Below are 16,313 nucleotides of genomic sequence, written 5' to 3'. Positions count from 1 at the left end.
AAAAGAGAGAATCAAAAAGGGAGAGAAAACATTTAATAATGAAACATGCAGGTACTAATAGTCTGGTTTATTACAATCCATCACAAGGATGCAGCCCTCGTTGCTCATTAACCACACAACCAGATGAATTTCACGGATCATAGCGCTGGCAGTGGTTTCCCCTAAGGAGGCAGTTTGAGCCTCCAGCACTGACTGGACGGGCCAATTTGTGTGCTTAGATGCTTTTAGCTTGTGTTTATAACAACACACATAAGCAAAGGAAATCATTCTCACTGTGATTAGTCAGGAAAGAGCTGAAACTCTCTTGGCTCTCGAACACATACTGTAAGCGGCAATTGAATGTTTTATGTTCTGGCTGATCACAGAAACAAGAATTGTGAAAATGCTGCACTTGAAATGATACAACAACTCTGTTTTATTGACTCCAGCTATTGAATTGTTTGTGTTTATGTCTGGTCACATTTTATGGCAATAATGATGAGTAATACAAATATAAGGATTAACGACTGAGACATTGAGACTACTGAGACTTGCTAAAAAATGTGGACAGCCTATATCTATGTATTTAAACTGGTGGTGGAAGGAGAACTCATATCATTTACTGAAGTAAAAGTACCAATACAATAATGTAAAAATACTCCTGTCCTGCAATCAGACTCAGACTTAAGTCAAAAGAAAATTGAAGGCATTTTTGCAACTTATCTGCTCCACACGTGTTAGATTTAGTTGTGGTTTGAGAAATACTCCAAAGTTTTTCTAATGCATCTTATCGTCTCTTCATGCAGCTCCATGTGACCATCAGCAAGACAGCTGTGAAGGTGGTGTTAGACTGCTCTGTCGTTGGGGAGAAAGGCATCAGTGCAGCTGGTAACATCACCACGGATGGTGTGGAGATCCTGGGACGGATGGTCCGGTCCAGAGGCCGACGGGACAACTCTGCTCCAGTCAGTATGAATTCTTGTCTGCATCATTGTGAAGTGCACTCTAAAGAAGAGAATAAATACATACCTGTATGGGTTCCCAACATGGGTGAATTATAAGAGCTTGATAGGGCTCCACCACTCAGACTTGCAGCCAATTTTTCCCAGTGGTCACTTGCGATATTGCAGTGAAAAATCCCCCCACTACCCAAAAAACATTTTCCCCATAGACCACCATTGTAAAAGAGACATCTGTAAAACTGTTGACAGGACTCCTCGAACTGCAAACAACTTAAATTATTCAATCTTTCTATTATGAATTTTTGATCCATGGAGGTTTTATATTTGTAAAACTTTCCTCAAGCCGAGAAAAGCGATTTAAAAATCTGTGACGTCACCACAATGTAAAGTCTATGGGCTAAGTGGGAACTTGCAGGCGGGGTGGCGCTACTGTCAGTGGGCCACACAACGTGGAAGCAAACTCGGAAGCTAGAAACTTTTTTTGGCGTATGTGCCAGCCAAGCAATTCTTATTGAACTGGATGGGTGCCATTTTTAGTCCAGTATCAAGCTCTTATAATACATCCATGGTTCCCACTGGTCAAGAAACTTGAAGGATGTCCTCCAGACAAGAAGTACAGGAAGGTTCTCAGGACAGTAGACAAAATCTTAAGTAACTGACAAAAAGAAATATACAAAAACTTATTTCGCAATGTGATGCATGTATCCATCTAAATAGAGGCTGTTTTTTAGTATTTCTGTGGTTTTTAATATTCCTGAGGTGTAAAGTACAGTTAAAAGTGTAAAAAAGTGTAAATAAATGAAATTCTTGTATAGTCAAGTGATAATTGTTTAGCTGTTATAATTGTCCTTTGAGCAGTGATTGCAATGATCAATCAGGTTTGGTGTGTCTGTGAACCATAACGCTTGTAAAATGGCAACCATAAAAATCTAAAACCATTTCAATGAGTCACTCAGTGGGAATTCACTTTATTTATTGCAAGTGGAAACGTACAAAGTGTTTTACATATACTTTGTTAGCTGTGCTCCCATTAAGAAGCACAGGAAAGACTCAGGCTGATGAGAAGGTGAGATGTCCTGGACTGCTGGAAATACTGAGAGGTGTAATTAGTACATTTTACTTCTGAAATGCTGCAAAGAAAATTAGCAGCTGGAAAATAAAGAAAATGTGACATTTTCTTCACTACCAACAGATAATCTTTTACCGGCCAGTAAAGAGGATGGTCATTGATTCAGAAATATGTTGTGTCTGTCTTGTTGGGAAAGGTCTTCACAGAAAGAAATCTGTCTTATTGGTAGGTTTACTTGGCTTCTAGTTGATTGAAAGGATTACAAAAATGAAGGTACATCTGTATGAATAAAACTAAATATAATATAATATAATATGGTATATGAACAATGTTGGCATTTTTCATAAGGTTTCAGTGTTTGACTAAAATTTGCCTGTCATGCATTTCCCAGCTAAATTTAGCTTCAATATGACAAAGAACAGTAGCTGCTTTTGACTTAATTGAACTGAACCTGAGAGGTAAATTAATCCTCCTGTTATAATGATGATAAGTGATATAAGTAATGATGAAACTTTACCGAATAAGGTACAATGATTCCATAAATGATCTTTGAATTAAGTTATATAGATTATCATTGTGTAACTGAAACAGTAGCAGAGAGGTAAAACAGATTTCCACTAGCCGACTGAATTTTGTCCAAGTCTGCAATCATGTGTTCGTGTCTGTATGTATTTAACTTCCTAGATAAAACAGTTTCACAGCCATTTAATCCAAGTTTCCCATAGTTTAAGTAGTGTCTGTGATACGTATGTGTATTATATTTCAGTGCTTTTCCCCCAGGATTTTTTTCAGCAGCAGTGCTGCTGTGTGCGCAGAGTCCACGTTGCTAGGACCCGTATTTGTGCACACCATCAGTGAAATAATTTAAAAGTACTTTAGAATTGTTCCATATACATTAATTCATGTTTATTGAGCCGTGTGTGTGATAATTTATATGAGCTTTTGACACCAGAAGGACTCTGGAGGCCCAGGTAGCTGTAGTTGTAATAAATGTCAAAGAATTAAATTCCTCAACACAGTCAGGGGGTTTGGAGGTTCTCGCCAAGAAAATTTGATGTTATTTCACTAAAACTAGGCATTCTCACATCATTGTGGACCGTATAATACTTATTTTTAAAAAAACAACAACACTGGTTGTAGATTTTCATATTATACTCAGACATTAGCAAGAAGAAAACAAATGCGTTCAATGAAGAATGTAAGCACCATGTCCTGAAGTAATCCTAATTCAGAACTGGATTAGAATAGATTTATATTTTAAATATAACCAAATATTATTTCCAGAGCAGCAACTGTAATGTTTACAGCAGCAAAGTCAGTATGTAAACTCTATAATCTCTGTGTGAAGTTTAGAAAGTATGAAGAGCACAGACATTGTTAGTGTTAGTTATTCCCATCCTCTGACCTCCTCCCTCTGCTGATGTGGATTCACTGCAGGTGCTGGTTTGTGAGGGGGCAGAACTGCATCTCTGTCTGTAACTATGTTTACAAGAATTTGAAAAATTTTAAGATACGTGGCAAACTAAGATAAACAGGCTACATACAGACAGCTTTTATTTTAGCTTGTTTGTAAGAAGTCGCTATTAGTTTAACCAGGTGCTGAAATTAATCACATTCTCATGACCTAATCTGGTCTGTAGATTAAGACTAGTGGTGCCTCCAGAACATTAATTTTGTTTATTAACACTCTCAGCCTGCATGTCTTGCAGCACATATCAGCACGTTATTAAAGCTCATGAGGAGCCAAACTGTCTCTGTTGTCTCTTATCGACACAGAAAAACCACAAAACCACTTCATTTACAAAATATTGTGGTTAATATTCCATTTCTAATGCTGCCTCTGTTTTATTTCTGCAAAGCATTTTGAAATGTGTTTACTGACAATAGTGTAATTGCTATATTAATGGAATTGGTTTATGTTCATTGGTGTGTGTACTCATGCATGTGTGTGTGTGTGTGTGTGTTTTTAGTTCCAGCTCCAGATGTTTGATATCATCTGCAGCACATCCTGGGCCAGCAGAGATAAGTGCTGTGAACTGCCAGCATTGGTAAGAAACTAACACACATGCACACACTTTCCTCTCCTCTCCTCTCCTCTCCTCTCCTCTCCAAGTGTGCAGTAGCTCAGCCTGAGATAATTAGAAGGATAATTGTGGTGATGATCATACTGAGTTATGATGAAACCAGAACGATAGAACCAGAATTAAAGCCAAGCTTCTCGGGATCAGTATGAATGGCTATTAGCGCCGGCATTTCTTTGCCAGTGCTAATAGAGCTCGTGGTCAGGTGGGTAATTTCATTTATGTGATAGAATTGCACCTAATGAGCATCTTGAGAATCAACAATTTTGTCACATATACACAAGTCTGTCTGAGTGTGCCTGTTTAAAAGCACCAATGATCAGTTAAAACACACCCAAACGACAAACGGACACATTGAGTTTATTTAAATAGGTACACCTGTACAATCTGATCGATCTGAATCTATTACAGTATCATTTTTATGAAGCTTATAATGTTCAGAGAACTTTTGAATCAATTTAATCAAATATTGAGGCCATAGTTAGTGTTTGTGACAAATAAAATCTGTATAAGCCTGTGTACTGTAGTTTTTCAAAGTTTTATGAGGTTGTTTTGATGAAATAGTTTATCAGTAGTCAAGGGGACCAAGTAAACACTGATTGAAATGTACCATCAGTTTATTGCCTCAAGCGGTAAAGCCAGTTGGGAGTCAGGGATCTGATCCAAAGACCTGAGAGGAGCTCGCCAATGATCAGCATGTTTTATAATCGTTATCTTGTTCGCTGGAAAGATTCCAGGTGTGCGTAGGTGAAGTTTTCAGAGACGCTGAATGCAGATCATATGCTCTGTTTATGTGTGTGTGTTTGTATTTTCAGAGAGTTGAAGAGCAGTGTCCTTCTATGCCTCATTCCTGTACCTGCTCCCAGGACAGCAAGGGACCCCCAGGACCACCCGGACCTCCCGTAAGAACTCGTTGTGTCTTTCATTCATTCATTTGTTCATTCGTTTAGTTACTCATCAAGACTCTTATGCTCAATCCAGCGTGAAGACCACCTTTTTCTGTCTTTTTCTGTCTTTCTAGAGGCCTATGTGCAAATTTTCAGATGTCTCCTTCCTTCTGTCTGCATTTCTTTGGCCCACCTGCCTTTTTCTATACTGTCATTTATTTATACCTGAATGCATGTAATGACAAGCTTTTAAATTCACATTTTCACCCTTCCCTCACATCAGTTTGTCACTTAATCACTTTGACTCTCTCATCTCTCATTAAAAAGTTTGTATTTACTCCAGAGAAAGTGTTTGGACCATCTATAGAGGACACTGCTGTTAAATGTCAGACTGAAACAACCAATTTACCAGTGGATGTTAAGAAAGTTAATTAAATTTAATTCAGCTCAATTCATTTTTCTCTGGAAGGAGGCAATTTGAGGCATGCAGGTTTACAAACATGGAAACACACAAAAAAATACACACATACAGCAATACAATTTATTCACACACATTAAAAAACAAAATAAGATGGTGTAAATATTAAAAAAGTTAAAAGAGTTGTAACTCTCCTACAGTGTCCAATGCAAAAAAGGCGCATTATGGCAAAAAAAGTGCATTTCTTAGTCGATACACCATTTTTTAAAATCATTTAAACACAGTTAATCACTTGTCATCTGCTCAGTTAATATCTGGTCTTCTTATCTGACATTTGATCGACGTCTCAATTTCTTAAAGTTGATATTTTTGGAATCACACTTGTCAGTTAAAAAAAAAAATCACAGACCTTTGTGTTTTTATTGAGGTGGCAGTGTGTTAGAGAGGCAGGGTTGAGCTTGTAGCGTAGCTGTATTCTTCTCACGCAGCAGCAGGTAAAACCTGATAGAGGCTGAGAGATGAGAGCAAGTAAATGAGCTCGTTTATGGCCTGAGACTTTTTGTCTATATTCTCTGTTCTTTTTCTCTTTTTTCTTTCTCTCGTTATCTGCCGCTCTGTCTTTTCTATTCCCTCTTCTCTCTTTTTTCCTGCATCTCTATATATCCCTGCTTTTCTCTTATTTTCTCTCCACTCTCAAAGCTCATTCTCTTTGTCTCTGTCTCCACCCTTTGATGCCGAGGGCAGGAGAGGGGTGTGGATCAACAGCGGTATAGTTTGAGAAAGTAATTATATGGCAGTTCCATTTATCACAGCCGATTACAATCCCCCCCAATTTTTATCCCTGTTGGACGAGCGAGATCCACTTACTCATCTGTAGGGTGTCCACAGCTCACAACCCTCCCTTCTTATTTTATTTGTCTCTTTATTTTATCCTTTTTCATCCTTACCCATAGTACAAGCATAATGCAGCTCAGCAATAACGTGCTATCGTAATTTCACTTGTTTCTAATGCAAGTTAAGCTGCACGTTGTTTCAAGACATTGCCAATTATTTTTTATCTCATTCCATTAACAAACTGTTTTACTTGTTTGCAGGAGAGTGAAGGACTATTCTTTCTCTTCTTTTTACTGTGCATTTACTCGCTCTTTCTATCATTTTTTTCTCTTTCACTCCATTACTCTCTCTCCAAGCCAGAGATCAATAGCAGGACTGTAAAGCTTTCAACTTGTCATTGTCTTCCTGTTTCTCCTTTTCTTCATTTTTTTTTCTTTTACCCCCACTTCATCCCAGTGCCTGAGGCTCTTCTTTTCTTTCTCTCTTTTTATTATCACTTTATGCCTCTCTGTGACTGCGTCTGTCTCTCTGTCTGCGTCTGTTTCTCTCTCCGGCATTGAATGGGCTCCTTAAATCACATTTTAACTGCAGCATATGGGCGTAGATGAGTAGTTTAATGGAGAAATTATAGCCACTTCTGTGCAAAAAATGTACACCACAGTCAGTGGGGTTTCGAGGAAGGATGAATAGACGTTGTATTCCCCTTATTTACGCAATATAATGGTTGTTAACACAATAAATGTTGTATCCCCTGTGGAAGACAAGCTTACAAACAGGAAAACTTTCAAAATCCTAACAGACTGTGAAAACAAGATTTCACTGTGATGTGTACAGAATTTGTTGTCATGCTGTTGAGACTTTGCTCACGCTGATAAACTAAATAAATACCTGCATCTATGGGGAACCCTGATGCAGATCTAAACGCACACCATAATGCCATGAAAAGACGACAAAGAAATATTAAAAAGGATTAAGAAGCCATAGAAGTTTCCATCTGATCATTAAATTTAAAACATTCCCACTCAAGTTCACCTTTTTCATACATTTTGTTGCTGAATAGAATATTTACTCATGTCTGTTGTGCAGGTATATCTACGCAGACATGACGCTATTTTGATAATATGAATCACAGCTACAGCATTAGCCTGCTTCACACTTATTATCACCATTAAAACACTGTTGCGCTTTTCTTCCTGCAAGTAATTTCTATGTTTGTGTTCACAGTCAGATGTATGTCTTTTCCTGTCTCTCACAGCAGCAGGCCTCTTCAGTTTTGTAAATCTATGAGTCATGTTCGAAATAATATTGATTGCCCCAACTGAATTGCAATCTGTGCCGCCTGATTTGGCACAGACTCAGCTCAATACCGAACATCAGTCAGCAATCAATCTGACATTAAGGAAAACAAAACATGCGCCGCTCGCCATCTTCATTTGTTAAAATTGAATTGTGCCCATGCTGTTCGAGATCCAGCTGTTGTTTAAAAATGGAAATTTGCCTTTGGCATCAAATTGCTCAGTTAAATGATAATAGTGGTGTTTTTTTTTTCTATCACCATTAAAGGCCCATGAAAAATCCAAACCCAATTATTTGTATTGCTGCTGTTGGAAGCTAATTTCAGTTCCTCTGCAGGTTTGTATGACCTCCAACAAGTCACGGGTTCCATTGTTTACAAAAATCCATTAAAAACAACTTGGCGAACAAAATCAATCATTTTGAATAATACGTTGCAAAAATGTTTTTTTTTTTTTGTTTGTTTTATTTTGTTTTGTTTTTTGGGGCTTTTGTTTTTTTATGAACATGAACTCACAAAGGGGCAATAATTATATTTGTATCAAAAGCTCTGTAGTTCCAAGTTTCATTTGTCTCTTTACTGCCAAAAGTCAAATTTAAGAGTGTTTATTTTTTATTGATTGCAAAAGTGAAAACAAGCCTCATAAACATCATGTTGGGCAGCTTAGTAAATTGTTAATAAAAATGCCAATACATGTTCTAGTCAGTCTAGCAGTTTGTCCCCACAAGCTGTAAAAACATATTTAAATTAAACAGTGGGAGCTAATGATTTTCAAATGGAAAAGCCAACCTGCTGTAGCTTTACACTTTGTTTTACAGTTTGTTGGGTTTAGACTTTTCATTGGTATAAATATAGATAGTAAAATGAATATGGTATTAGCTGGTATTAGCCAACAAATGTAGAATTTGATATAGATGTAGAAATTGGTAAAAACAAAACAGATGATATAGAATCCCTCCTTTAAGACTGGCCTCTCTCTTCACCACAACTTTGTGTCTCTTCTCATATTCCTCCTCCTCTTCACTGCAACCATCCCTCCTGTCCCCCCTGGCTAAATATTGAAGGAGCTACCTAGTCGCCCCCTCGTTCCCAGGGGAGATCTATTTAAGCAAACACAGGAAGAGGATATATCCCAAATGGGCCAATGATTAGCAGATGTGTGTAGTTTGTCCCCGGTTAAACCTCGAGGCTAGAGGGGTCAGCCCGAGGTTTACAGCTCCAGACTCCTGCTGTTACAGATGCAGTGTAATTAAGTCCAGAGCTCAGAAGGACAGTTTACAGCACAGATCCGCACTGGCCTCTATCCATCGTATTCATGATCCATTCATATCAAAGACCTGTTTCTGATTTTATTCAGTCCTTAAAAATGGACTATAATTTCCATATTTTAAAGGCAGACTGAGCAATACATATTTTTGTTGAGCCGTGTTTCTGAGCTGTTACTCTCTTTACAGGCACACGATTTGCAAACATTGATTATGTGCTGTTTTTATGTGGTGTTTTTTGTTTGTGTTTCAGGGTGGTCCAGGAATAAGAGGATCCAGAGGAGACAGAGGAGAGCCAGGAGTGACGGTTAGTAAAATCCACCTAATGTTATCGACCCTTTTTCTCCAATACAAACCCTCAGCCTCAGCCGCACAGGCCCCATTTACACTTGATATTTCAAGAAAAATATCTTAGCTAGCCAGCCAATAACAGAAACACATGGATAACTCACATGGATTTATGGGCAGACAAAACTGTCAGAAGTAGCCACTTCCACTCATTGACATGGTTCAGATTGGGAGCAGTTAAGATTTAAAATGCGGTTTAGAGAGCTGGATGCATTTACACCCTTTAAACATTTGGCTAGAATGGGTTTCAAACCACCTTCAGCAATCAGATTGTAATCCCTCTCTAATCCGTCTTTGCTGCATTTACACTTACCTTTTATGATAATTGTTTATTATTCTGAGATTGTGATCCAATCTATCCAATCCAAGATGCACAATGTAAATAGGGTAATAATGAGGCTTTAATCTCCCATGTGACGGAGCCACTACAATACAGGAGGTAACAGTAAGAGAGCATGAAGACCGCCCGCTAGATAGATTAACTCTCTCAGTGGTGCTGTACTTGGACTCTTGCTGACAATACATTTCACTTAAGTTATGAACTATGTTGTCCACACCTCTGTCTCCTGGGAGAGATCAGCCCCCATCCTTTGTTTATCCCAGTGGTTAGATGATAAAATGAAAAAAGTTAGGGGTGTGAAGGAATGTCCCTGACCTACAAACAAAGAGTCTTTTCAAATGCCGCCCACTTGCACTGCTCCATCCTTCAGACTGGATGCAAGGCACCCTTGGGCTGAAGGTCATTATTTTGAAAAGCTCACAGCAGTTTTTTCAGGCTGCCTCATCTTCCTTTTAGCCTCAGACTTAAGGCAGCCTGTGACTGTATTAGACACGTTTTCAACAAATCATGTTTTGGACTATTAATGAAAGATTTACTGCACAGCATGCATCTGCTATAGTTTTGCTATGGCAGTCTGTTCCAAACTGTAACAAACTATCCAGCTGTGGCAAGCAATACAAAGCCTGATGCTATTGGAAATTTGTCAATACCAATACCCAGTTCCCATGATTGTTATTTGATCTTCGATCTAGAAAAATATGTTTCGAAATTGTTCTCCTTTGAAAGAAGCAGCAGGGATCCTGCCACTTCTGTTCGGACACGCAGGGCTGTCAATCAAGAGAATAAAGTTGTTTATATCAACCATATGTCCCAATTTGACTTTGATGAGTGACAGTGTATGAGTGACAGTGTAGTGCAGAACATGAAATGGCCCACCCAGAACTTAAAACTTAGCACGTCCTGCTAGAAGTTCCCAAGAATGAGATAAAGACAGAATCAAAGTCGTGCAACGCTTCAATACAGACCATGTGTGTTATGTGAGATGCAGCTTCCTGCTTGCACACACATACAGTACACACATACTGTATATATTATTACATGCTTGCCAGATCACGCTCATCTCAGCTCAACAGCATTTTGTACCACTGCAGTCTCTGCCAGGTTTATTTGAATAGTTGAGTTATTCTGTTCTGTAGGACCTCAGAAATTATCCTTATTCATTCTCAGTAATCCGTTTGGGTACATTACTTATTACAGTGTAAGCACTGATAGATATGGGAAATAAATGGTGCAGTTATCAAAACAAATCTCAGACTAATGTAATTTCCAGTAATCTGTCAATTGATTAATCTCTTCAAGTAGTTCAGCTTCATATTTTTGTGATATTCATCATTCCGTCAAACATAACACATTTCAGTCTGTTTGTTTTTATTCCTTCCCCATTCATGTGTGTCAGATCCACAGATTCTTTTGATTGTTCACACGGATAAGAAAGACATGAAGCCAGTAACTGTATGGTTGGATAGTAAAACAATAAATACAGCCGGAGTGAAGATTATTTTGGCTACTGCTGCCGCTGAGCCAACAAGCTACAAATGCTGCGAATCAGTGGTGGTTTGCAGGAATTTCTCTTTTCTGATTCCCGCTGCAGGAACACTGTCAGCAGCTTATACACATGGACCTAATGAGCCGCGACACCAGCACAACTTGATTATAGATGGATGGACAAGTGTCTAAATCTATTTCCTTTGGTAGATCTCATTATGAAAGCAGCCAATGATAGCAAACCCCCCAAGCATGTAGTGATGATGGTGACCAGATTTTGTGGTTTTAACTTGATGGACATTGTGTTGATTAAGTGCAACTTTTGAGGAAATGTGCACAGGTTCATTATCTCAGTGGATGCAAGCATAAGATTCATATAATAAACAAATAAAAGGTAAATATTAAGGAACTAAAACAAAATACAGTAGCTGAGAGCTGCAGCTGTGATGTACATTTGTTGATATTTAACTTTTTTTTTTAGCTTTCTGGAAAATAAATCTAATATTACAGATTTTTCCCACCTTCCAATTATTTTAGAGCTGCTTTTGATACACAACAGTTTAAGTGATACTTTGGTTCCACATTAATATTAGTAAAGAGCAGCTGGATTGTTATTAGAGCTGCAAAATATTTACAATAATTAAGAATATTTTTATGAATACATGGTGTTAATGAGGCTTTCCTCTGAGCAGATCAAATGATTAAATGTGATCCAGTGAATGACCCATTGTGTTTTTTTCACAGGGACCTCAAGGGCCAATGGGAGAGATTGGCTCTCTTGGACCCCCAGGACCGCCTGGTCCTCAGGGACCCAGCGGGCTCTCTATTCAGGGCCCACCGGTAAGGCTTGCTTGTGTGTGTGCGTTTGCATGAAACACAGTGAAATATGTCACATTTACAGTGTAACACCACATCAGGGAAATTTCCAAAATTACTTGATAATTTCAACATTAAACTAAGCATAATTTAGCTAACTGTCCCTCTCAAAACAAACAACTGTGGCTCCAATGTAAAGGAGGAATGTAGTATTTGTGTATTCTTTAGAAATGAAACTGGTACAAGAACCACAATCACAAAATGTGTGTTGTGTGCCATTCCACTCCCACCTGTCTGCAGTAAGGTCACAAAATGTGTGCAATTAGGAACAAACTTACCATTGAGCTGTCAAACACCTGCCAATATAAACTGACAAATGATGACGTATGCCTCACACTTCCAGACACTTGCAGGATCTTATCCAAAGCACACTGAAGCTGTTCTAGGGACTTGTGGTGGCCCAGCATCTTTTAAGATAATTGGTGTTGGTTTTTCATTTCCTTTGGTAGTTATCAGTATGACCGCTGATCCAGCTGACATCTGATGGCATTGTTTGCTTTACAGGGTGCTGCTGGGGAGAAGGGAGAGAGAGGAGAGATCGGTCCAGCCGGACAGATGGTAAGACGACATTTCCCAAAAAACTGACATAATAGTTAAACCAGGAGTCGGCAGCCTTTAATATCAAAAGAGCCAATTTTTGGCCAAAAACATAAATAAATAAATCAGTCTGGAGCAGAAAAAAACATATTTGCTTTATAATGAAGGCAACACAGCCTATTAAGTCTAAATTAGCCTATCAACATTACTAATAGGTCTAAATGAGCATCCATTAATACATTTTATCACATGTGGCTACTCTGTAGAGGGCTATTAATGATTATTTGGTACTTTAACTTTGCATTTCCGTTACAATATTAATGTTTTGTTGCATTTATGAAATTATAGAATTACAATAAAGAAAACTGTTTACATTTTTTGATACTTTTTGGGGTTTTTTTTTTGCTTACTGGGGGATGCTATTACCAACAAAACACAAAACTGAACAATTGTGAAGTGGAGAGAAATCCACTGGCATGTGTAGGTCTACTTTGAAATAGAATAGCTATAAAGAGCTCTGCAGGCCTGCTTCGAGTCCTCCCCATGTTTGTGCAAATTAATAAAACAAAGTAGCCTACTTTGATAATAAATAAAACATATAGCCTAATAGCTTTAAAATAGTAAAAGTAAAAAAAATAAGCCAGTTTCAATTTAAAGTCCAGTTCAGTGTGAAGTAATCCTCTTCTTTTTTCATCAGCCATGTACAGCAATCAACCCTCAAGCCTCAGCATAAAACACAACGATATCAGCTACGGGTCGTTTAATTGACAAAATCATAACTTGCTAAAACAGATACTTTGTTGCAAGATAATAGCCTCACTGTCTCCTGAGCTGCCACAAAACTAGCAGCAGTAGTGGAGTTTGGAGATTTGATCCAATTCTTAAAAGTACATTCGCTCTGCTCTGCTTTCCGCAGCAGTTCTGAAATCTGTCTCTTTCTCTCATCCCCAGCCGGATACTTTTCAGCAAATGCAATGTGCTTGTTCTAGAAATGTCTTTCAATATGACTTGTTTGTTGTTTGCAGTGAAAGCAAACAAATCTGTCCACACACTATTAAATTCTCTGTGTTCCTCCGAGACTTTTCTTTTTTTGGATTTAGAATCGATGGCTAGCCTAGCTAGGGAGACCCAAGACCAGCCACTGCTATTGAGGTTTGGCAAAATTTGGAGGATAAGGCGCCAGGCTGTTGACGTAGACTATGACGCACATTTTAGTTGACTGAAATGTTTATTCAGTGTATAGGCTACACATTTTTACAGTTGGAGAATTTAAGAATCACTTCAGGCCTACAACAATGATAAATAAAAATTAAAATGTTAAAAAATAACTGTTATTCATTTCCATATAAGTATCTTGCGAAAGCCACAGGAAACCACTAAAGAGGGGCTAAAGAGCTGTATGCGTCTCCGGAGCCACAGTTTGCTGACCCCTGAGTCAGACAAACGGGTGACGTGTGATAATGTGACTCCCAACATCACAGAAGAGAGCACAGAGGAGAGGAGTGACTGTTTTCCAATGTGACCAACATGAAGTGATTTCTCTCTCTGTTTTTGTCTTGATTAAAGGAACTAAGCAGTATTTGGTTATAACAAACGCAGCTGTGTGTGCATTCGCGTGCCTGTGTGTGTGTGTGTGTGTGGCTATGTTTATAAATCGTTCTCTCTCTGTGTATGTGTGGAGTACACAAGAGAGTCCTACATCCATTATCACTGAGGTGCCATGGCCCTGCAGGCTCACAGAAATGAGACTTTGTTGCCCTATAAAGGCAAAATTCTGTAACTTCAATCCATGTTTCATTATTCATCTTGTGTTAAAACCTTTGACTCTCTTCTTGCGTGCTTTATGTTGAATCATCCTAACTGAGGGAACCACAGAAAGCACGAAGTATATTAGAAACAGTTTTCTTTCCCCCTTTTTTTTCTTCCCTGTATTGTCTACCCTGATTCTTAGCATTGTGTTGTTTAGGGACTCTGCTGATAACAAAACACTTGTTAAAGGTAAAATGTATGCCAATACTGCTCCACTCTGTGTGAATTATTTCGCTAAACAACTACTACTGCAGCTAAAACGCTTTTGGAGGTGGAAAAAACTTGAAGCGCAGAAAAATTGCTTATTATCCTGGTCACACCAGTAACGAAACAGTAGGTTATTGCTGACATGGCGATTTGTTGACTCCTTCATTCATTTATTTGTAGTTACCTGAAATGAGTGCCGTTTCTATATCGTACATATATATTGCATTTTTAATGATGCAACAAAGATAGCGCCACCTACCTACCACACTTCTGTTTATTCTTATTTAGTCTAAAGGTCAAGAGTCTTTATTTCATGCAGCTAAAATATTGCAGACAAGTATATATTGTAGAATATTAAGGCGCAGGAAGATGAAGAAAAGTTTAAGTAGCACTGTGTGTGTGTGTGCGTGCGTGTGTGCGTGCGTGCGTGCGCGCGTATGCGTTTGTGTCGACTGTTTTGTTGCTGACACACACATGAACGTGGACACAGACACAGAGCGGGCTAATGGAATCATTAAATGAGAATAATCATTACCAGCACCTCCATTATTGGGCAATGAACCAATCAGAGGTAATAGTGAATTAATTTTAATGGTGCTCTTCTGGGAGCCCCGGACATTGTGTTGTAGTAACTCTCTACCAGGAGAAGGTTTTATTTCTTCAAGGAATTCTTCAAGGATGACCTATTGCCATTAATGTATACGTTAGAATAATCACGGTAACAATCTAATTATTCTTTGTTAATTATAGAAACAAACACTATTACAAACAACAGGCTTGGTATGCTTCAAAGTCTCAAGACCCTGCACACCATCACCGGAGGTAATATTTCAGCTTGATTAGAGCTCTGCTCAGGTTTAAGTTGGGAGGAGTGTTGCTCGAAATTATGTGAGGTCACCAACCTCAACGCACCAATAAGAATTTTTGTGAGCTGTGCAACAAGAGGATCAATGAAGAGCAGAGCGTACACGCCCACACGGCCAGGAGAACAGATCTAATCAGGCAAATTAAGTGAAAACACCTGTGAGGGCAGTAAAGACCTTTAGTTTATCTGCGGACTTTTCAAGGCTTGGATTTTTTCCACTGGTGAGTTCAATGTCATTTAGGCACCAGTGAGTTGATGATGTAAAGAAAATATAGCAGTTCTCAGGGACTAGACAACACAGAACATAATTCATCTCACTATGATTTGAATATTTCAAGAAAAGCCTAAACAGGGTGAGCGTGACATTGTCAAGGAACAACTTGTTATTGTCATGTCCATTACTGTTACTCTATAGTTTGGACTAAAAAGGGATAAATGACACAGATCTGTGAAGTCATCCAGTGTATCTCAATAGGTGGACATTAACTTTTAACTATTGGTACACGCAATAAACCTTGGCTTACTAGTTGCTGAACACTCCTTGCCAGATAATTTTCAGTTTTACTACTTTGTCTGATAACCTCTTTATCACCACATTTAGAAATGTCTTAGGAGTTTAAATCAAGTCTATTAAAATGGATATTGTGCAGACATTTCCATTAAAATGTCTCCTTTAAGCTCTTGTAGATGTCACAGGACATATAGTATATTTTGCTGAATTTAAGTGGTTTCAAAGTGGAGAATGTGGGAGCCATGCAGCGCACTTTCTCACACACTGAGTCAAACTACATTCTGATGGAGCACTATCTGCCGCTCAGTCTAAAGCTCTGCTCATTGTAGAGATAGTGAAGGTCTATCCTACAAATGCTCAGGCTTTTATCAAGCTTATGAACCAGAAAAAGGACACAAAGGCCACTTTTATAGTTTCCTGGCTGAGATGGATTTTTTTCCCTTGAAAATCCCCTGTGAGGTTTGAAGTGAGCAGGGGACCGTTTACACATACAGCATTTATCAAGGTGCATCAGCTAGTGTTGTCTGCTGCTGTGTTGTCTGACGA

The 16,313-nt window shown here is 38.5% G+C and overlaps 1 protein-coding gene across 4 annotated transcripts in view; it reads left to right on the top strand.

Moving 5' to 3' along the window:
* col14a1a (collagen, type XIV, alpha 1a) overlaps positions 1–16,313 on the top strand; it is a 150,330-nt gene that overhangs the window by 106,176 nt on the left and 27,841 nt on the right. For all 4 annotated transcript variants that reach the window (XM_044359600.1, XM_044359599.1, XM_044359602.1 and 1 more), the window contains 6 exons: positions 786–944; positions 3,981–4,058; positions 4,907–4,993; positions 9,043–9,096; positions 11,707–11,802; positions 12,343–12,396. In XM_044359600.1, coding sequence (XP_044215535.1) covers positions 786–944; positions 3,981–4,058; positions 4,907–4,993; positions 9,043–9,096; positions 11,707–11,802; positions 12,343–12,396 — 528 coding nt within the window. The remainder of the gene's footprint in view (positions 1–785; positions 945–3,980; positions 4,059–4,906; positions 4,994–9,042; positions 9,097–11,706; positions 11,803–12,342; positions 12,397–16,313) is intronic.

The sequence above is a fragment of the Thunnus albacares genome, chromosome 8 (genome assembly GCF_914725855.1).
Source record: "Thunnus albacares chromosome 8, fThuAlb1.1, whole genome shotgun sequence".
Classification (NCBI taxonomy): Eukaryota; Metazoa; Chordata; class Actinopteri; order Scombriformes; family Scombridae; genus Thunnus; species Thunnus albacares.
This window is presented reverse-complemented; position numbering and strand designations above follow the sequence as displayed.